This window comes from Marmota flaviventris, chromosome 2, assembly GCF_047511675.1.
Source record: "Marmota flaviventris isolate mMarFla1 chromosome 2, mMarFla1.hap1, whole genome shotgun sequence".
In the NCBI taxonomy this organism is placed as follows: Eukaryota; Metazoa; Chordata; class Mammalia; order Rodentia; family Sciuridae; genus Marmota; species Marmota flaviventris.
The window spans coordinates 126,931,874-126,955,886 of record NC_092499.1 but is presented as its reverse complement, the minus strand read 5'-3'; the positions used below and the strand labels follow the sequence as shown (position 1 = coordinate 126,955,886).

General features: G+C 41.7%; 1 protein-coding gene across 1 annotated transcript in view; it reads right to left on the bottom strand.

Annotated features, from left to right (window-relative positions):
* Atp10a (ATPase phospholipid transporting 10A (putative)) overlaps positions 1-24,013 on the bottom strand; it is a 188,266-nt gene that overhangs the window by 99,950 nt on the left and 64,303 nt on the right. Inside the window, 1 exon segment of the mRNA XM_027925819.2 lies at positions 5,314-5,518. Coding sequence (XP_027781620.2) covers positions 5,314-5,518 — 205 coding nt within the window.

The following is a 24,013-nucleotide window of genomic DNA, read 5'->3' as shown; positions in this document are numbered from 1 at the left end:
GGTATCTGGGTCCTTGTCCTTGGATTCTGGAGTCTGAGTAGGACATGTCACCACTTTCCTGCTTCTCTTGCTTCCCTGTAACCCCTCAACTCTGTACAGCTTGTCTAATGCTGTTCATTAAATGCGGCCCTATTTCCCTCTCTGGCCTGTGTCTGAAATACCTGGCATGCTCTTCTTCTCCATCCAAACATTCATCTTTTTTCCTCATCTGGAGCACATATCAACACACATGCCACACATGCCTGGGAAGAGTGAGTGATGTCTTCCTAAAGCCCAGTGAGTCCTGCTTCAAACAGTACTTTCTTAGCACTGTACCCCAAACAAGCACTTCATCTGTGATCTGGAAACAAAGAGTGTGGGAAGAGGAACTAAGTTCTGCCTTGCTGGTAGAGGGTACTGGAGGAGAAGGGGGCTGGCCTTGGTGTGTATGTGCATGTGTGTTTGTGTTCTCTGCTGTTTGGTCCCTCCAGGTTTCTGCTAGACTTGGCATGCCCCACACTTTCTTCATCTCTCAGTGGAGGGTAACCAAGAGCCTAGTGGATGCAGGCTGTACTCTAATCCAAGCTGCTGCTCTCTGCAACCTCTCCAGTCCCCTCACATTCCAAGGCCAAGGTTCCTCAGGGAAGCTGCCTAAAGGCCTGCTGCCAGTCTTCATCTTGGTCCACTGAAGTAGCCAGGGCTGCCTTACTGGGCCACATACAGAGTTTCTGCAAACTTCCCCAGGGCCTGGCCATGGCAATGCCCCGTGGTCCACAGTTGCCCAGGCATTGAGCAAGTTCTAAGCCTTGGCACCTACCTGTGGATGGCATCCCCATAACCTCTATGAAAGAGTATCAGCAAGTTCCACAAGGGCAGTCCCTTTGTAGCTTTCCTGCCATTCTAGGAACCAAGGATGGGCCTTCTGAGTGGGGAGGGGCACGTCTATCTCAAGTCTGTGACAGCCCCTTACACAGTCACAGTAATTTATCTTTATTTCTTACTATAAATCCCTCCTTAAGAATTCTTACCAGAGTCATGAAATTCATTTGAAACAATAAGAAGCCCAGAATAGCCAAAGCAATCCTCAATTAGAAAAGTGAAGCAGAAGGCAACACAATACCAGACCTTAAATTATACTACAGAGCTATAGTAACAAAAATACAATGGTATTGGCACCAAAACAAAAATGAAGACCAATGGTACAGAACAGAAGACACAGAGACAAATCCACACAAATACGGTTATCTCATACTAGACAAAGGCACCATAAACATACACTGGAGAAAAGATAGCCTCTTCAACAAATTGTGCTGGGCAAACTGGAATTCCATATATAATAAAATGAAATTAGACCCCTATCTCTCACCTTGCACAAAACTCAAAGTGGATCAATGACCTAGGCATTAGATCAGAGACCCTGCACCTACTAAAAGAAAAAATAGGCCCAAATCTCCATCCTGTCAGCAATAAGACTCCTAAAGCACAAAAAGTAAAATCAAGAATCAATAAATGAGATGGTATCAAAGTAAAAAGCTTCTTCACAGCAAAGGAAAAGAATGTGGAGAGAGAGCCTACAGAATGGGAGAAAATTTTTGCCAATTGTACCTCGGAAAAAGCACTAATCTCCAGGATATATAAAGAACTCAAACACACCAAAAGAAAAAAACAAACAAACAAACAAATAACTCAATCAATAAATGGGGAAAGGAACCAAACAGGCGCTTCCAGAAGAAAAAAAAAAAAACTATATGAAAAAAAATGTTCTAGCAATTAGAGAATGGCAATTATCTGTATACTATAGTGATGCATCCACATCAATGTTCATAGCAGCTAAATTCACAATAGCTAAGCTATGGAACCAATCTCAACAGATGAATGGATAAAGAAAATGTGGTATATATTCAATGGAATATTACTCAGCCATAAATAAGAATGAAATTATGGCATTTGCAGGTAAATGGATGGAACTGGAGACTATCATGCTAAGTGAAATGTCAATACCAAAAAACCAAAGGCCATATGTTGTCTCTGACGTGTGGATACTAACACACAACAAGGGGGGCATGAGGGACACTGCAGGGAATAGAAATTCATTGGATTAGACAAAGGGAAACGAAGGGGGGATGGGAATAGGAAAGATAGTAAAATAAATCAGACATAAGTGTCCTATATTCATTTATGAATACACAACCCGTGTAACTCCACATCATGTACAACCACAAGAACAAGAAGTTATACTCCACATATGTATAATACATCAAAATACATTCTGCTGTCATGTATAAAAGAATTTTAAAACATTTTTAAAAATTCTTGCCAGATGCAATGTCTCATGCCTGTAATCCCAGCAGTTTGGAAGGCTGAGGTAGGAGGATTGCAAGTTTGTAGCAAGCCTTAACAACTCAGAGAGAACCTCTAATTAAAAATATTAAAACGGGCTGGAGGGGTGTGGCTCAGTGATTGAGCAGCCCTGGGTTTGATCCCCAGTATTCCCCAACACCTAAAAAAAAAAATCCTTTACATCAAACTTCCCCTGGTTGAATTGTGTGATTTCTGTCCCATGACTGAACCCTGATGGATATACCCAGCCCCTGCATTAATACCACATTTACCTATTATTCTTAAAGAGATATAAATCTCTTTTAAATTTTCCTAGAATTCACCACTTCCAATTGGCCATTCATCATCAAACTGATAAAATACTACTTTGCATTTGACAGAAGTCAGCACAGTTATCAGTTCTTCACCTGTCTGAGACTAGCAAAGTCTAATGAAAAACTCACTTGCATGTTTTTGGCATTTTAATGTTGCAATGAGAAGCTCAGTTTTTCATTTGTTGAGCTTTTAAAAGCTAGAGACTCACTGTCTTTATTTTCCATGGGTAGTTCATAAATTTCAGAAGAATAATATATAAACAGGAATTTTGGTACCAGGGGGGAAAAAATGTATTTGAACCTGAAGGGAAAGAAAAACAGCAGGGAGGAAGCAGAAAGAAAAACAATGTACCAATAAGGAACCTGCCCATTGAAGAATTTTGGTGCTCTTAAAGAGACTTTTATTAAAAAGTCAAAATTATTTCAGTTAATTTTGGCTAGATTGACTAAATTACAGCTCACTCTATTCACATCCTCAGGCCTTTACAGGGCCCTGAGGAGGGTGATGTAGGATGTGCTGGTCTGCAGCCTTCCTTGAATTTTAAACATTCTACTTACAAACAACCTGTTTATATAAAGCACCACTGAACTATAAAGTGCTGCGGTTGTTTGGGAAATAAGTGAGCAGGGAGGCTTTTGAATAGGACAGGGTTCAGAAGTTGAAGACTAGAGGATATGACACAAGGAAGTTATTCTTGAGAGTGACCAAGGAGATCTGCCTGTGGCTTTCCCCTGCCCTCCACCCCAGCATGAACAGTCTGCTCCCAGCTCTTGGATTTCACCATCCTTTTCCCACTGTCTGCAGTTTTACCAATTAGGTATTTGTGTGTATTCCTTTCAGTGATGTCATCTTCTGCACGTGGGAGACTCCTCTAGGAGGGGGACATTTGAGCCTCTGCAGCCCTCCTCTTCCTCAAAACTCCCAGTGAGATCATGAGAACTGAGAGGGGACCCTGTCCCCTGGCAGATTTCAGTGTTCATTCACCTACTGACTTGTCACTTGGAGAGGAGGCAGGGACTTTAGGCTCAGGGAAATCGAGGAGGCCTGGTGGAGAAGCCAGGGAGTGAGGTTGACTTATTCCCACAATTTACTAAGACAAGAGCTGGCACCTAGGGATGGCACATCTATTAATAAACCAGAACAGCACAAGCTGGAAACAGCCTGGAGGGGTCCCTAACAAAACACTCATCAGCTCTCCTGATCTGGGATGGGATGAAACACTCCATCTAAATAATTTTTTTTTTATTTTTATTTTTATTTTTTTTTAGATTAGGGTCTGGTTATGTTGCCCAGACTGGTCTGGAAATTCCATTCTCCTCCCTCAGACTCCCAAGTAGCTTGGATTATACATGTATGCCACTGAGTCTGGCTAATTTTTTATTTTTATGTCTGCTTTGCCTTATTCCAAGAAATATTTGTGGTAGATCTGCCACAAATAAGGAAACCATGGTAGAAATAAGCAAGAGTAGAACAATAAGCTACAGGCTTGTCATGAGGTGATGCACTTGGAGTGGTCTAACCTCTGGCTCAAGACCTCCCACTTGCCAAGGCAAGGTGTGAAGCCTACAGGAAACAGGGACCTATTTGGCCTTTTGGAAATGTATACAGGTCCTTCACTTACAAGAGTGACCAAGGGGGAATTGTACAAATGTTTCTGGGCAGGAGGCATCCCCCTAAAATTATGCCCAATGAACTGTTCCACACAAAATGCCCTTCTCAAGATCCATTAACTACGAAATGAAGCCAATTGCTCCAGATAAGCCCAGAGGATTCTGATTCTAAGGCCAAGAAGAACTCCCTACTAGACCCCCCTCTGAGATCATGGAGAGGTCTCTGGTGACAGAGAAAGAAAATCCCCAACATCATCCTCCCTGTACATGCAGGAACTCATTTCCTTGGACCACTTCTGAAAGCATCCTTCAGGGTAGGCCAATGGCCAGATCCCCAAGGCATGCCTCAGATGAGCAATCCAGGACAGGACAGGGTTAGGAGGAGGAGGAGCCTTTGCAGAGCATGTTTTCCTGCTAGACACCTCCTGATCTCCAAGGATTCATATCACTTTAATTTCACCTAGTGTTAGCACTGTGTGTCCCCTGTATAGACCTGGAACGGGGCATGGACAGAAAGTTAAGAACCCCCTGGTGGAATTTGCTTTTCTTGGCCAATAGACTTTATTGTGAGTGCATGGTCAAAACTACTTCCCTTCCAACTCTTCACCCCCCAACCCTGCTGCACAGTGGCTGGTACATACCTGAGACAAAACTCAACTGTGGAAGACATGGTGCTGATCTTAGAAACTCCCCTAGAGAGAAAATGTTCCTGAGCTACATGCTGGGAACAGGCCATGGCTTCTGCTACACTGCCATCTGATGAACAGCACCATGGCTCAGTAAATGTTCCCTGTAACTTTACAGGGTCTCTAAATAACATTGTGAGAAACTCATAAGTGTCCAATGGAAATTAGAGGTAGAAAAAGTAAGTCCTGCTCCCCAAATTCACAGGCTGATCATGGGATCAAGCAGGCAAGAGTTCTCTCAGACTCTCAGTTTCATCTATATGAAAATAAGCCTAGCCTGACAGAAGAGAAAATGCAGATGCCCTGACCCCTCCAGAGGGGCCACATGGGAGAAACTGTATGGCCCAGATGCCTGTGATGTCCTGGAAACATGAGTCACTTACAAGCTCTGAGAAGCCACGGACCACTTGCCGTCGCTTCAGGTTGGTCTCTCCATCCAGGTTGGCAGTCTCGATGTGACACAGCCCATCGGGGTCACTGGAGGAGAGCAGCAGAATGTCTGCAGGAATGATCTCATTGCAGCGAAGACGCACGAAGTCTCCCACACGGATTTCTTTCCAGAATCGGTTCACATACTTCTTTTCTTCCCTGATAAAAAAAGACTTTAGTTAATAAGACTAGTAAGAGGTTGATCACAACTAAACTGTGATGAATATCTGGAGGCCAACTATCAAATTTTATTTTTGTACAAGTTGGGAATTTCTATAATAAAAACTTTTTTAAAGAATATTCATAAATCCACATATGGTACAACTCCATTTATATGAAATGTTCCAACAGGCAAAGCTATAGAGACAGAAAGTGGGTTAGTGGCTGCTATGGTTGAGAAGGGAAGTGAAGATGACTGCTTAATGAGTCAGGGTTTTCTTCAGGGGTGAGGAAAAGATTCTGGAACTAAAGAGTGGTTATGAGTTGCCCAATATTGTGAATGCACTAAATACCATCGAACTGCTCACTTTACAATGGTTATAGTGACCACACCGACACATATACCCAAAAGAACTAAAAGCAAGGACTAAAACTGGAACTTGCAAGCCAATGCTCATTGCTATGAAACTAGAATTTCTCCATTCTACTGTTGGGAGGGGTCTAAGCCTATTTTAATGTTAGCAGCTAAAAAAGGCAGGGGGTGCTGGCCCAGCATCACTGAGGGTCAGTCAGCAAAAGTGGATTCTGCTCCTCTACCATCAGGTGGTGTGTTGTAGCTCTTTAAGGCAAACTATGCCCTCCAGTTTTGCAGTAGACCCCAGAAGCTCACCACCATTTTCTTCTTTTTGGGTCCTTGTGTCATAAATTCAACAAATGAAATCCACGGATGAGAAGAGTGACTACAAAAGAGTAGGATTTATTCATGTGGGAAGAGACAGAGCTCTCGAAAGATGAGGTGGGATCCACGGTGAGAGGGGACCAGAAGGAGTTACCAACTCAAAGTGTGCTAGGCTAGGGCTTTATATAGCACTTGAGTCAATGCTATTGGTCCACATTTACGCTAATCAGGTTTTGAAAATGTACTAACACTGCTGGTTAAACCTTGAGTGAATTTCCATTCAGGTCTGCCCCACTTCTGTTTTCTTGCCATTCTGCCTGCAATTCCAGCTTCCCAAGAGGTTGATGTTGGCAGATTGTGATGCTCAGGAGTTGCAGGTTGCGTCATTATGTGAAACGGGTGTCTGGCTGGGCCAGATGACAAGTCAGCACGTCCTGGCTTGCATTGTCCCTGCCTCACTGTGCCCCAGCTGCATGCTAGCAAGAGAGATCCTAACACCCAGGGCCAGTGGGCACTGCCCATGCTCCAGCCACCTTGGCCACATCTCCACCACTACACTACTGCTTCTTGGAAGAGATCTGTGGGCTGTGTGGCTCAGTGGCTGGGGAGCCATGTCGCCACCATTATACAGCCAAAATGTAGACTCCACCTCTGTCCTTCAACAGATGAATGGGTAAACAAATGTGGCATAGCCATACAATAGGATATTTACAGTTATAAAAAGGAATGCTATTGCCAGGCACGGTGGCACACACCTGTAATCCCAGCAGGTCCGGAGGCTGAAGCAGGAGGATAACAAGTTCAAAGTCAGCTTCAGCAAAAGCAAGGTGCTAATCAACTCAGTGAGACCTGTCTCTAAATAAAATTCAAAATAGGGCTGAGGATGTGACTCAGTGGTTGAGTGCCTCTCAGTCCAATCCCTGGTACCCCCAGCCCCCTGCCAAAAAAAAGGAAGGCTATTATAATATAAACTCTGATGATTTTGTGCTATGTGAAAATAAGCCATTTCACAAAAGGACAAATGTGTAATTCTACTTACATCAGTACCTAGAGTAGGCAAATTAGCAGAGAGAGAAAGTAGATTACAAGTTACCAAGGGTTGGGGGTGTGGAAAGCAGGCTAGGCCTGCTCCGAGTTACTCCATGATGTGCAGAACAATAGTTTTCAGGCTGTGTCTAGCCCTGAGTTACTCCATTTGTAAATCAGTAGTTTTCCATGAGTTACTCCCTTCTGCATGGAAGTGTCAAGGTGGAATGGCTCAACGTCTTGTGCAAGGGAATAACCACCATCTCTCCAGAACAACTATAAGGCACAAGTTGATAAACAACTTATTCGTGCCAATTTATCAAACTAAATCAGGAGCACCTGGACACATGGGCATCCTAAAATATATCAGAAACCTTAGACACAGGAAATTATCAATCCCACCAGACATAACCCCCTCACCTAAGACTCAAAAGGAGGAGTTCCCCAAGACTGAATATGGTGGCACCCTGACCCTGTCACCTGGTCAGTAGTCATGAACCTTGAAAGGCGAGTGACTCACCTGAGACAGAGATGCAACCAAGAGATTTTACTGGGAGGCTGCCCGAAGGGGAAGAAAAGGAGAGGCAGAGGGCAGAGAGAGGAGGGGAGGAGGGCAGAGAGTAAGAGAAAGAGAGTAGAGAGAGAGGAGAGAAAGAAGAGGAAGAGAGCAGAGAGAAAGAGTGAAGAGGGCAGAGAGCATGAGCTTGCCAGCCTGGGTTTAAGACGGGTTGCGTAGGTGACGTGGCGGGTGCTGATTGGGAGGGTGACTCAGGAATGGTGAGTGGAAACTGTGTCCAGCGGAAATTGGTCCAGAAAACCTTTGAATCTGGCGCCCTTCGGAGAGGAAGGGGAGGGGTAAGGGATTATGTGATCTTCTCGCGTGATGGAAACTTAACTTCATGGGAGAGTCTCCCACACACCCAAAAAAACTTGCCCAGGAAAACTGCAACCCTCCCATTCTCTGTCCTGGACTCCAGCTTAGCTGGTTTCTCTTCCTCCTGAGAATGACGCAGAGCCCCCTTCAAGCTGGCACCTCAAGCTGACACTACTGCCACCCATTTGAAACATTGCCTTGACAACCATGCAGAACTGGTTTGTTAAAACTCTCATCTTCATGTTGGTATCTGTTCTCTGCCTTTGCTCTTGACACAGCATCTATAACCCTGCGACTGCCTTAAGGCTTTCTTGGTCTTTCTGTTACCTACATATACATCTCTGTGTGGAGTATGATGTGTGACTTGATTGTTACAGGTATTAGAAATTAAGATTGGAATTGAATAAAACAACTTGTGATTGAACAACCCATGACTACCAGGTGGCTCATGAGCATAACTGCAACCAATAAAAGTGACATAACCCCTGGGCTGGGGATGTGGCTCAAGCGGTGGCTCGCTCACCTGGCATGCGCGGGGCACTGGGTTCGATCCTCAACACCACATAAAAATAAAAAATAAAGATATATATATATATATATATATATATATATATATATATATATATATATATAAAGAAAGTGACATAACCCATGAATTTATTGTTATTCAATAAATTTTGACACTGTAGAAAAAAAAAAGTGTTTGGTCTGTGTTAAAGGCATATCTTGCTCATGACAGGGGAGGAAGGATGAGGAGTTATTAACCGGTGCAAAGTTGCTATTTGCGCGAGAAGAAAGTTTGGGTGATAGCTGAACTCTGTGAAATGTACACTTTAAAATTGTTAAAACAGGGCTGGGGCTGTAGCTCGGTGGTAAAGCTCTCGCCTCACATATGTGAGGCACTGGGTTCGATCCTCAGCACCACACAAAAATAAATAAACATACTGTGTGTTCATCTAAAACTAAAAAAAAAAATCTTTAAAAAATTAAAAAATTGTTAAAATGGAAAATTTTGTGTTATGTATATTTTATCACAATAAAAACTCATTTAAAAACTTTAGACCATATGAAACTAGACTTAAAGTGCAAGAGGTTAACGGATTACTAGGCAATAAAGGACAGGTGTTGTATTTCTGGCCTGGGCTTGACCCTGGCTCCACCTTGCTACATTTCATTGTCCTCATCTGCAGAATGGAGGTAATAACAGATCCATCCTCTAGGTGCAGATGAAGCAGATAACACAATCTACTTGCTAAGCACCATGCTTAACCCAGTCAGTCTTCAGATCCTGCTAGTTACTATGAGTAGAAATTTACATGAAAACATTATTTGTAGATTTATTCTCTAGTTATTATTTTTTTCTTTTTTTTTTAGCCTCTGGAAATTCAACAGAAGGTCAACTAATTCAACAGAAGGTCATTTTTAAGAGATCCTTGAAGGCAATTTTGACCATCTAAGTAGATGAACAAGAATTTATCTTAACATTCTATGCCATGCAAAGAAAGTTCATCAGCAAATCTTCTGGGTAATACTGTTGGGTAATAAAGTACTAAATTCATTTCTTGTTAATGATAATTGAAACGAAGCCTCTTTAAAATTAAAAGCAATTTCCTGACAACTACTTTCAGCATCTACAGTTTCCTCTCTTATTGAGAATAAAAACCTAAAAGCTACCCCCTGGACCAGTGGTGCCAAGAAAACTAACTGTAACATGTTTCTGACTGTCACAGCCTAGCCAAATCTACCTGATTCTACATACATTCATTTCCTGCTTTTTGTCCATGGTACCCCTTCTTTCATAAAGGCTGTTTACTGAGCCCCTGAAGTTGGATATTTGAGATAAAACATTTTTTTTTCTTCTACCTCCCTAAAAGCTGGCTTTGCATAAATTTATTTTCTTAAAGTTTCAGTGGAACCAGTGCCAGAACCTTTGATTTCCCAGTAACAAACTTCTTACTTCTCTTCCTCATCTGAGTTTTCCATAGAGGGAGAGGATTCAGGCAGAAAGTTTGGATCTTGAGGTGGACAGTGTTGGCCACATCCAACTTGATACCGCAGCTTTGGATGCCAAGTATAGAGCCTGCATGGCTGGAAAACCACCCATCGACGTTTTCACCTGTTTTTATTTCATAGTGTAGATTTGACAGAACCCTTGGAAAACTTCAAGGGATCCTAGTTATCAGCTAGTTGCTGAAGAGTGAAGTACTCCCTTCCACCTTTTATTATTATTATTATTATTATTATTATTATTACTAGTTGTAGTTGGACACAATATCTTTATTTATTTATTTTTATGTGGGGCTGAGGATCGAACCCAGTGCCCCATACATGTAAGGCAGGCGCTCTACCACTGAGCTACAGCACCCACCTTTTTTTTTTTTTTTTTAACTGAAGGGGTCTTGCTATGTGCCCAGGCTGGCCTTCAACTCCCAGGATCAAGCCATCCTCCCTCATCAGCCTCCGAATCACAGGAACTGCAGGCACATAGCACCACTCCCAGCTCCCTTACACTTTAAGCCTCTATTTTCTTGTGTTTCTCTAACTCAAGATCCACTAAATTAATTATGTACAAAGCTTAGCTCTAGGCGTTCTAAAGTGAGTAAAGAAAATTTAAATACAGCATCTATTCTTGAAAACGAATGAAAGGCCAAACACACCATTAGACAGCACTTTTGGGGACCTGTAGCATCAAGCCCCTGAATGGGACCAAAGAGGTTCTTCCTGAGCCATCTTAATACTCTACAAAGCAAAGCATGTCTCAGAGCTGTTTCTCTGGCTCTGAAATTTTTGGTCTCCTATAGTCACTTGGGTCCACCATAGGGGTCCTGGCCAGAGCTAAGGCCCATCTCATGAAGGCCCAGCCCCAAGGTCAGCTGGCTCAGAGATGAGGCACAGGAGTGGTAGTCCATCATCTGGCCTTCTTGCTTGCTTACTGTCAGTCTCTGACCTCGTCTGAGAACAGAGAGAGAGAGCCTTGATGTTAGACAGATTAAACATTTTAATCATATTCAAAGTTTCTTTTTCAAAGGCCAAATCTTGATTTTATATCATTATAACCTTTAGTTTTTCAGTCTTCCTTATCATAACCACAGAAAGTACAGAGCAATTTGAAAGGGTCTATCCTTTTTGGAACAGTTTCCCAAATATGTCACCATTCTGGTGCAGAGGAAGGTAGCATATACTCTCCATCAACAGGGCAGGCTTTGGTCTGAGAGGGATTAACCCCAGGACAGTGATGATGGGAAGGAGGAGGAGGAGGAGGAGGAGGAGGAGGGATGCCGCTCTTTGGCCACACAGTACTATGTTAAGTTTATGTTAACTTCATTCCATTTATAAACCTCATTGAAAATAAAGTCGGCTTCCATCTGCTTTGATATCATGAAGCATCATCTTGCCTGCCCCATCCATGCACAATTTTAGAACGATAACTTTAGAGGAGGCATTTGGGCCCTGAATAAGATTCTCCTACAGCTTCCACAGGGCCGAGCAACAGGGGGGTGCCTTGAGGAGATGTGGACTCAGGCCACAGTCCTCATTGGGGCGGCAGGGCAGGTGTCCCCAGGTGAGCCACAGAATATAAGCAGAAAGCAGTGTTGCTCCAGGATACCTGAAGGAATCCCAGCTCCCAAGTAATGATACTGCAAGCTGCAGGGATTCCTATCTTGGGTAACCTTTGAAACCCAGACTCAGGAATTACTTGTTAAAAAAAAAAAAAAACAACCAAAAAACATAAGGGAGTCCCCTTTATTGCTTCGACAGACCAAAGGGAGGGGGTTCCTCAGTGAGACCACAGATGTGCACTATTTTCAGGTAGAGCTGGGAGCTACACCAACACCACAGTGTCCCTGTCTGCTGCATCTTTCATATTTATTCATTTTATGATTTCTATATACATTTTTATGTTTATATATAATATATGTAGCCCTCCTTTCCTAATGTTATGGGATGACTTATGTGTCCCCCATACACAAATTTGTATGTTGAAGTCCTAACCCCCCACCCCGCGTGTACCTCAGAATATGACTGCATTTGGAGATAGTGTCTTTATAGAAGGAACTGAGCTACAATGAGATTATAGGATGGGCCCTAATCCAATATGACAAGTGTCCTTGTAAGAAAAGAGACTACAGAGATGTGCACTCACAAAGGAAAAGGCCATGTGAGGACACAAGCAGATCTCTGTAGGTTAAGGAGTAAGGGCTCAGAAGAAAACAACTCTATAGACACCTTGGTTCATGGACTTCCAGCCTCCAGAATAAATTTCTGTTGTTTAAATCACCCAGTCTTTGTTACCACAGCCAGAGATAACTGGGCACTTTCTTATGACAGCTAGGGATAACTCATACAAGTCACATGTCACACAACCACCTCAAGGCCGGTCAACACCAGACCATCTGACTCTAGAAAGTACAACCTTTGCATCTTAGGATGGCCCCTGGTTCCTAGGAGCATGCAGGCATTTGCTGGAGTAGGGTTAGACAAAGGACATTTGCAGATGAAACACACTGCATGGGAGCCTCTCTACAATTGAAAGCAACTTCCTCAGGCTGAGAGTAAAGCAAAGGGGCTGCCCTCTCCTGGCATAACAGAAGCCAAGAAAGCCCAGAGTGGAGATTGTCCCTGCCCAATAGAATGACTGAGTTGGGCTGGGCTATAGCTCAGTGATAGAGCAATTACCTAGCATACACAAGGCCCTGAATTTGACCTCCAGCACTATAATCAATCAATAAATAGAATAAATAAATTAGTAGAGTTTACAACAGTCACATTCTTCAATACAATAAATGAGTTTGCGGCAATTTTAGGAATTAACACGACTGAAATAGTTTGTCCAAATGGTATTCCTTCTAAGAACAGGTACTTCATGTGGGAGCAGTTCTGAGATGGTCCCAGGACCCCGATCCTTGGTGTACAGGCCTGTGCTGGGCTCCCCTGGGTGAGGTGGGGCCTGTGAATGGTAGCATAGACACCAGAAATTCTGAAGACGGAACCAAAGTGACCAACATGTAAACTACAAACTGACCCAACAAGGAGACCACCCTGGTGAGCCTCACCTAGCCACATGAGTCCTGTTAATGTGAGGAAGGAGGGAAGAGTAAGAGGTCCAAAAAAAAAAAAAGGCCATATGACCAGGGGATGATGGTGCAGCCCTTAGGCATCGGCCAGCCAGAGAAGGGGCTATCTCATACTCCTAGTCCATTTTCTGCTGTTTACAATTGAATATCACTGAATGGATAATTTACAAATAACAGAGGCTTATTTCACTCAGAATTCTAGATGCTGAGAAGTCCAAGGTCTCAAGATGCAGCATCTTGAGAAAGCCGCCTTGCTGTTAGGGACTCTCCACAGAGACCCAAGGTGGCAGAGGCTGTCACATGGCAAGGGGGTAACAAGAGCCAGAGCCATGATGACTTAAAATAGACCCACTCCTGAGATAGCCCATCGACTCATTAATTCATGAATAGATTAATCTACTCATGAGTGCTCTGCCTCTTAAAGGTCCCACCTGGTCTCACCTCTTAATAGCTCACAAGAGGATCAAATTTCAACACACATTGGGTAGGGACACCAAGCTATAGCACAGACCTGAATGCTGCCAAGAACCTGTATGAGTTTATGAGAAGTCACCTCCTCCCTCCCCAAAAAAGGAGTAAGAAGACCCAAGGTCTCCTATCAAGACTACAGCCCCAGTCTGTGCCTTGACCTCTGCCTAAGCAAAGAGTCCAGCTAATTCATGCTGACCAAGGGAACTGTGAGATCACATATTTGTGTGGTTTTTAGCTACTGACTTTGTAGCAATTTGTTACACACCATAGAAAATGGATACACACCATACCCAACTTGGAACCCCCTTGCCACAGGATGTCCTCATCCACTTAGGGGCTCTGTAGAGAGTCCTCACCAGCAAGCAGGCCTTCACAAGACGCTACCCAAGACCTTGGACCTCTCAGCCTCCAGAATTGTGAGCCAAATAAACCTGTGTTGTTTATAAATTACTCAGTCTGTGGTATTATGATGACGCAGTCTTGCCATACAGGAGCTAAAAGCTTCCCCCTCCCAGGCAGCTCATCTTCTATACCGAGCAGCAAATGGGAAATGCCACCAGCATTTAGCTTTGTAATATCCACAACAGCAAAAATAATTACTCTAAGAGAAAAGACTGCAGAGAGAGGATGCTTAAAATCCAGATGAAAGTTCTCCTCCCACAAAGTGAGAGCCCATCAAAGGGTACAAATGAGGTATGAAAATGGGGGAAACACTGAGAATGTGCAGGATGGAAAATGAGCTTCTTCCTGATGGTTACAAATAAGGTGCCTGGTTATTCGACAGGAATGACCACCTGTTCTTCCATCACCGGCAATTCCTTGCTCAAAATTCCTGAAGGGACTGAACTTGGAAATCGATCCAAGAATTTACAGAACCTTAGTGGAAAACATAGGTGGCTTTCTGAAACCCCACCCCATTATTTAAAAAATAAATTAAGATTCAGGTTGGGGTTGTGGCTCAGCGGTAGAGCACTTGCCTAGCATGTGTGAGGCCCTAGGTTTGATCCTCAGCACCACATAAAAATAAATAAATAAAGGTGTTATGTACAACTACAACTAAAAAAAATAAATATTTAAATGAATAAATCAAGATGAAAGTACTGTTTTAATGTTCAAAAGAACCAATTCCAAAGCCACAGGAAAAAGCAAGTCTTTTCTAGAATTGTCACTGCCCAGCTTCCCCAGGAACTGGAAGCAGAACTGGCCACGGGTGGGCTGTTGTCTCTGTGACAAGACACCTTATCTCTCTGCCTGCTGTTTACTTAGTGGTAAAGCAAGGTTATTAAATAGATGACTTCAGTTGGTAGGACAAGGTAACACTTCTGTGATTAGTTTGCCTCTTCTGGGGAAATTTGCTAACATTTTATAATTAGGCACAAAGAGCTGGGGAGTTCTCATCTGGACCTTACTTGGTCAATACAAGACAATCCAGGAGAGAAAGAGTAGGGAAATGTTAGAAATAGGATGACTAGTAACAAACTATTTAAAAGACAATCAGTAAAAAAAAAAAAAAGAAAGAAAAATTACCATTTTTGATCTCTGGTCTAGGCTGAGCTAAACTATTAATTTTTACTAGTTATGTTTTCAAGGCTATTAAGTGATTTCGTAACAGGAAGTAGTGGCTGAACTTGTGTTCCTCCTGCCTCAGCCTCCCAAGCTGCTGGGATTACAGGCATGTGCCACCATACCCAAACGCTATTCAGTTCTTGATAGTCCTAAAGGGGAGAAAGAGAGACAGTGACAGAGAAAGAGAGGGACAGATAGCTTTTTTCTTCCAGCCATGCCTCACTTGCCTATAGTTTTTTACCATCTCCCAGTCAGTTCATTGAAATGATTAATCCATTAAATGGCTTAATTCACCAATGAGGTCATAGCCCTTGTGATCCAGTGATTTTATCTCTGAACATTGCTGAATTGTCTCAACACAACAGCCCAACTTTTAAACGGTCAGAGGAAATATGAATAATTGTTTTGTCAATAAGATACTAATTATGGCCAACTGTATTCCTATTGATGTAGATAATGTAACATGATCTTATTATGTTGAAATATGATGTTTTATCAATAGGAAATGTAATAAACTGACAAGGAAATCAGAAGCAGTCTGATGCTTAGAAAGACATTTGCTTTTACACTATTGTTCCATGGCAGTAAAATAATATGATATAAAATTATGCCAACCATATAATCATATTTTATATGATTACACTTAAGTAGTACTTATTTGTATGCCCTATTTCATTGAAATCCTATGAGCAATTATGCTGTCTTTCTAATAAAAAAAAAAAAAAACACCACCACTTATTTTAATTCAAAGCCACAAATCAAATGTAAGAGGCTCTTGCTGTTCATTTGTAGTATTTCTGATTTTATTAGTCCAAATTAAACACTTGGGCCTAGAGTTTTGGCTCCATGGCAGAGGGTCTGCCTGGCACATGCAAGGCCCTGGGTTTCATACCCACCATCATCTCTCTCTCTCTCTCTCTCTCTCACACACACACACACACACACACTCATTAGGAAAGGTGAAGTCAGATAGTGGTCATGGCCACACTCAATCAGTGATCATTGTTGGACCATCTGGTGATCTATTTGAAGAGGGGACAGAGAGTCCAACTGTGAGCGACTTCGTGTTCAAGGAGCTGGTGCGGTCAAGTTGGGTAGGGCTGGCAGGAGACATCGGATTTGAAGACAAAGCCAGACAGAGATAACACACTGGGGTCTCCTGAGCAGAAGTTGCAGGATCACTTATTGGAGTTGCTCTTGCTGAGATAAAACAGGAAGGAGTATGGGGAGAAAATAGGCAGAGATGAGAGCTGAATACAGGGTGTGCAGGATGAGAGAGTATTGGGGGGTTGGGATGCCACCAAAGTGGCAGAAGGTTAAACTCACACCCAAGGTAGGACTGTGACTAGTGGAAGCACTATGTCATCACAGGGAGCCAGGGTGGTCAAGGGATGGCCCCACATTTGGAAAATGAGAGGGCTCCATGGTGCCTATGCATGCCCAGTGAGCAGCCTCAGGCAAAACTACAGGGCATTGCACCCACTGCTTCAACACTTCTGCCTTCACCCTTCCGTGGCAAAGTGAACACAGCTGGAAAAACAGTCACAGAACATATGAGTGTAATCACCATATTTTTGGAAACACTACTTCCAATGGCACACCCATGAAAATAAAGGGGTCATCTTTCCAAACATTCCTGGACTTCTTTATCTCCTCCCCAACCTATTCACTACTCAAGCTCATTTCTCATCAAGTTCACATTAGACTATTCAGCCTCTTGAATGTCAGAACTGTTCTTCAAAAGTGCACCTCCATAGGAATGCCATGCAATTAGCAATTAGCAATGGCCATTGCTTTCAGTTTGGGTCTTTTGAGCAATATCAGCGGGAGGTCTAGATGATGAATTCCTCTCAGCATTGAGGACACCATTTTCATCTTAATAATACTAGTAATCACAACAGAAAAAAATTAAACAGTTCCTCCCTCAGTACCACTCATTAGGAACCAGTCACTGGATGGCAATTCATATCCTTTACCTCAAATAAGTTATCATGTGGTTGTAACAGTACATTCCCACTTACAGATGTGGAAACTAACCCTGTAGCTCCAGAGTTTTTTTGAGCTAAACTATTAATTTTTACTAGTTATGTTTTCATAACTAGTAAAATGAAAACACTAGTAAAATGAAAAAACTAGTAAAATGTGACACCATGGAGAGATCTGTTTTTATTATTATTAATTTTTTTAAATTGTAGATGAACACAATAGCTTTATTTTATTTATTTATTTTTATGTGGTGCTCAGGATTGAACCCATTGCCTCATACATGCTAGGCAAGCGCTCAACTCCAGCCTGAGATCTGGTTTTGAAAGCACATCTGATCTGGTACTCTAAAGTCTACCAAGAAGACTTTCCATATACTAAGCAAAAACCTCTTCTCCCCCATCCCTTTTAAATCATGTAGCCAGAGACTAATGTGATCTGAGAATAAATATCACTATGCTTGAAAAAGGCTGGGAAAGCAGCCAGTTCCAGACCTATGCCAGTGTTTGAGACACAGAATAACAAATTTTCGTCCATTTGCCAAAACTCCCGCCTATTTGCAAACAACCAGGGGGTAGGGGGATTTGTCCAAGGTCAAAAGTCACCAAATTGCTGTTTTAGCTACAAACTGGGACATGTGCTCTAAGTCAGCCCCAGTGGATTGAGAAATAAGCTCATCATTCACTGGGACTAAATGCAGCCAGGACCATTTGAGCTGCAGCTACAGAGGGATACAGCCCTGCTCACCTTGGGGACTTACTCTGCACTAAAAGGTCAGCTTCATAAGCTGCTTATTCTCCTGGCCAGGCTGACTTGGTAGCTCCAAGAAGTGCTCCCAAATCAAGCAGGACACACCTGATATTTCTGTAAGCACAGGAAAGACCAAGGAGCCTGTGTCTAATGCAGCAGCTGGACTGGCTTACAGGTTGCATCTACACAAAGTTGCCCCACCCTTTTTCACAAAATCCTTCCTGCAGGAAATATTTATAAACAGTTCTAAATTGCTGGTTTTGAAATGATGAATAATTAATGATGATGCCTCACATCTGGCGGGTGCTTTCATTTGGGGTCACAAAGTCCCAGGGCATGCAGTCTCATCTAACTTAATGACTCATCCCCAGTAAGAGAGGGCTCAGGGCCTCATAGCCCCTTGAACCTGTCCTTAGACTTTAAGCTCTCCCAATTGCCACCAGATGGTCCAAAAATGACCACTAATTGAGTGTGGCCATACCACTATCTGACTTCACCTTTCCTAATGAGTGTGTGTGTGTGTGTGTGTGTGTGCACATGAGTGTGCATGCATTTTTCCCCCATTACACTTCTGAAGCAAGTGATGATTGTGTGTGTATGTGTATGTGTGTGAGAGAGATGATGCTGGGTATGAAACCCAGGGCCTTGTACAAGCTAGGCAAACCCTCTACCATGAAGCCCAAACTCTAGCCCCAAGTGTTTAATTTGAACTAATAAAATCAGAAATACTACAAATGAACAGCAAGAGCCTCTTACATTTGATTTGTGGTTTCGAATTAAAATAAGTGGTGGTGTTTTTTTTATTTTATTATTAGAAAGACAGCATAATTGCTCATAGGACTTCAATGAAATAGGGCATACAAATAAGTACTACTTAAGTGTAATCATATAAAATATGATTACATGGTTGGCATCATTTTATATCATATTATTTTACTGCCATGGAACAATAATGTAAAAGCAAATGTCTTTCTAAGCATCAGACTGCTTCTGATTTCCTTGTCAGTTTATTACATTTCCTATTGATAAAACATCATATTTCAACATAATAAGATCATGTTACATTATCTAAATCAATAGGAATACAGTTGGCCAGAAATATCTGCATAATTTGTATCTTACTAACAAAACAATTATTCATATTTCCTCTGAATGTTTAAAAGTTGGGCTGATGTGTTGAGACAATTCAGCAATGTTCAGAGGTAAAATCACTGGATCACAAGGGCTATGACCTCATTGGTGAATTAAGCCATTTAATGGATTAATCATTTCAATGAACTTAGTGGGAGATGGCAAAAACTATAGGCAAGTGAGGCATGGCTGGAAGAAATAAGCCACTAGGGGTGTGGCCTTAGGGACTGTATTTGTCCCTGGTCCTTTCCTCTCTTTCTCTGTCTCTCTTTCCTTCTCCCCTTCAGAACTATCGAGAACTGAGTAGCAGCTGGGTGAGGTGGCACATGCCTATAATCCCAGCGGCTCAGGAGTCTGAGGCAGGAGGATCGGGAGTTCAAAGCCAGCCTCAGCAAAAGGGAGGTGCTAAGCAACTCGATGAGACCCTGTCTCTAAATAAAATACAAAATAGGGCTGAGGATGTGGCTCAGTGGCTTAGTGCCCCTGAGTTAATTCCTGGTACCCCAAAAACAAAAAGAACTGAGTAGCTTTCCTGTGCTATACCCTTGTGTCATGATGTTCTGCCTCACTTCAAGCCCAAAATAATGAAGCCAGCTAACCACAGACAGAAACCTCTAAAACCATGAGCCAAAATACATCTTTCTTCCTCTAAATTGTACTTGTCACGTATTCTGATCTTAGCTCAATGAAAAGTTAACTAACACACATAGGTTCAAATGTAATTATCCAAGAAGATCCATAGGGATACATCTAAGAAAAAGGAAATCACATGTGAACTAACTACAACCTACCAGGCAAACCAGCTGAAATGCACACTTTATTTATTTTTATTTTTTTAAAGTACTGGGGATTGAACCCAGGGGTGCTTTACCACTAAGCTATACCCTCAGCCCCTCCCCCCTTTAAACCTTTCTATTTAAAAAAAAAAAAACTTTTTTAATTTTAAGATTAGGTCTTGCTAAATTGCACAGATTGGCCTCCAACTTGCAATCCTTCTACCTTAGCCTTCCTGAATAGCTGGGATTATACATATGTGTCACTGCATCTGGCTGCCCACCCCCTTTTTGAACAAAGAAGAAAACAGGATGCAGTAAGTAAAATCCTAAGTGGGAGGTTTAGGAGGTCCAGGCCAAGAGATCCAAAAATGTATAAAATAAAAGGCAAAACAGTTAAAGAATGGGGTGGGGTGCACAAAAAATCTTTCCTGAGCCTTAGAAATTTACTAAAAGGAAGAACATGGCCATGCATGCTGATATGTCAGGAACTGTGTCCACACCAGAGGGAAAATTTCTCTAGAATTTAAAAATACTTTGAAAGATTTGAAAAACATGAAGTGACCAGTTTTTGTCCTCTTGACCTGAACATTCAAAGAGATCTACGAAATTTACAACAACACTTAACAGAACACACTTTTTTTTCCCTTTCTTTTTTTTCTACACTGGGAATTGAATCCATTCTCCCACTGAGTTACATCCCTGGTCCTTTGCCCTTACTCTTTGGAGACAGTGTCTGGCTAAGTTTCTGAGGCTGGCCTTGTGCCTGGTACTTGGGATTCTCCTGTTTCAACCTCCAGAGCATCTGATATCTCAGGTGTGTGTCACTACCCACCTTTGTTTAAAGGAATGTTAGTTTGATCTAGCTGAACCTGTGGTCCTGATTTGCAAATCTATTCTGCACCTGAATAAAATTACCTTTACTTATTTTAACTTCATGTATCATTTCTTGGTTGACAGAATCTCCTGGAAGAATAATTAGTACCAAGAGCTTATACATTAGAAATAAGATATTCCTTCATGGAATTTATTTTTTTTTTTGAGATGATGAACAAATAAAGGACTGTACATTCATGTGTGTGCACATGTATGCTTGTGTGTGTATGTGTGTGTGTGTGTGTGTGTGTGTGTGTGTGTGACAGAGAAAGACAGACAGACAGAAAAATTTAACAGCACTTTAAAAAGACTGCACAACTACCCAAAATTTAATATACACTCATTACACAACAGGCAGAGAAATTGGAAGAAGAGACAATTGCTTTAAAGGGTTTCTCAACCTCAGCACTACTGACATTCTGAGCCAGGTAATTTACTGTAGAGAGCTTTCTGCTCATTGTAGGATGTTAAGCAGTATTCCTGCCTCCACCCAACAGATGCTACTGTGACTCTCAAAGATGACTCCACACACTGCCAAATGCCTCCTGGGGTTCAGAATCACACCTCCCTGCCCCTGTTGAAAACTCCTGCATCAAACTACCTAGGACAAACATTCTACAAAATGGATTATTAAGTAAATGTTTATAGGACCAACATATTTGAAAAAATCACGAAGGTGAGAACTCATGGCTGAAACAGAAACAGCAAAATTTGCAGTAGGAACTTGAGCCAAATGTGTTGCATAACATCCAGACTGTATCTTCCTTCTACCATAAACTGAAACATCTGCTCCTTCAGTGGGATGTGCTAATGGATTCTGAATCCAAGACTAAAACTCAGAGACAGTGATAGATGACACTTGTAGTGATTTTTCTGGAGTGAATTTTCTGATCACAAAATTACCAAAAATATAGTAGGTTAACTATTAGCATAAAATGCATTTTCTGATCTCACTCATATATGAAATCTTAAAAAGTTCATCTCATAACCAGAGGCTGGCAAGGGTAGAGGAGATGGGAGGAGGAGAGAAGTTGGACAATGGGTACTAAGTTACAGGAAGGAAGGAGAAATAAATTTGGGTGTTCTATTGCACAGTGGGATAATGATAGGTAATGATAATGTATTGTATACTTCAAAAAAAGATAGTAGACTGTGAATGTTTTCACAACAACAAAATGATAAATGTATGAGGAGATGTTTACCCTAATTTGTGTACACATATCAAAATATCACATGCAACCCCATAAATAGGTACAATTTTACATGCAGTTACAAATAAATATGAAAAATCAGAGATAAAATATTTCCTAAAATATTTTCTATTATACACGTCTCCTAAAAGTGATATGTCCCAGATGTGTGGAAGCACGGGCATGCAGAAAGGAGACTGTTTGAATAGGTCAGGATTACTGGGAAGTATTGGGTGTTCTGAGATGAAAACAGAAAGAGTGATGCATTATCCTGGCAAAACTCTTGCCCAGAGAATGAAGGCCTTAGGCTTCTTCAGAAGGAAAAAAGGATGCTGAGTTTCTCAGACAAGAGGGGGACACAGTGCACTACACTCTAACAACCCAGTCACTCAATGTAACACCAAATAACCCAGGATACATGAATTTTCCCCAGGAAATATGTTAGATTAAAATGATACCTGGAACCATTTAGTGAGTTTTACCATGAAACTATTCTTATTTTTGGAAAATCATTTTTTTGGATACTCACAGGGACTAGTTCCAGGGCTCTCCTCAGATGCTCAAGTGCCTCTGTAAAATGGTGTAGTGTTTGCATATGATCTGCCCACATCCTCCCACATACTTTAAATGATGTCTTGCTAGTCGAAGTGTTACACACCTACAGTTCTAGGACTCTGGAGGTGGAGGCAGGAGGATCATTTGAGCCCAGGAGTTCAATGCCAGTCTGGGCAACATAAAAAGACACTGTCTCTTTTTTAAAAATCATCTCTAGAAAACTTACAATATTTAATGGAATGCAAATGCTGTATTGTTTGTGGAATAATGACAAGAAAAAAGCCTGTAAATGTTCAGTACAGACACTGTGTCCCCACCACCCCCTGTTCCAAGATTGGTTGAATTCACAGTGTGCAACCCACAGATTTAGAGAGCAAACTGTATCTCAGTAGACTTCAGGACATCTTGATGACAACATTGCCAATATAAGGCATGTAAAACATGCGGGGGGGGGGGGAGCACTTTAAAAAATTTTTCTAAGTAACTTTTTATACATCCGTTAATTTGGTGGTATGGCATCCCCACAAAATGAGCAGAAGTAAAATCCTCATTCTTACTATGGAGTCCTGGATTTTAATAAATTTTCCTAAGACATTGTAATCATTCATATTTCTCCCCTCAGAGTACTCACATCCTCCTTTCTATAAGCCATAGGTGTTTCTTCCTCTTTTTTTAAAACCTCCTTATCCAGGCATGGTGATGCACACCTATAGTCCCAGCTACTTGGGAGGCTGAAGCAGAAGGATGGCTTGACCAGCATGGGCAACATGGCAAGACTGCATTTCCAAAAGATAAAAGAAAAATAAAACTTCCCTGCAAGTCTGATGGGCAGGACAGAGCACTATCCTTACCGTTCTTTTTATCTGCATCTCCTTGACTCCCAGACCACTGGGTTTTGTCTTTCTGAACAGTAACTCTTCATATTTCCTTCTTGTTCTTTCTATTAAGTTCTTTGATCCCTTCTTGATAACTTACCCTGCAAGAGTATTTATATTAAAAATATTAACACCTCTTCTGTCTTTTGCTTTACAAATGCTTTTCTCCCTAGAGTTTTGATTTGTTTGTTTATAATTTTTGCTTGTAGTATTTCATCTTTTGCTTGTTTTAAATTTTTATATAGTTAAAAATACCTGATTTTTCCAGGCACGGCTAAAGAAATTGCTGATGTCCCTTCATTGTCCATCTATTTCCTAGTTTTGTTTGTTTCTTAGTGGGAGGAGAACATAGTATTTTTTGGAAAGCCTGCTGTTACTCATTTCTATGTTGCAACCTAAGGAACCAATGCTGTTGGACCCCCAAACAGCCAGTTGTAAACACTACTTTTTAAATCATCCATCCCCCAATGAACCCAAATATCCACTCTGCTCTATATAAAATTTTCATGTGTAGCCATATGTAGTGGCACATGACAGTAATTTCAGCTATTTGGCAAGCTGAGGTAGAAGAATCACAAGTTGGAGGCCAGCCTGGACAACTGAGCAAAACCCTGTCTCAAAATAAAAAATAAATAAAAAGGGCTGGGGGGGTACCTCAGTAGTAAAGTGCC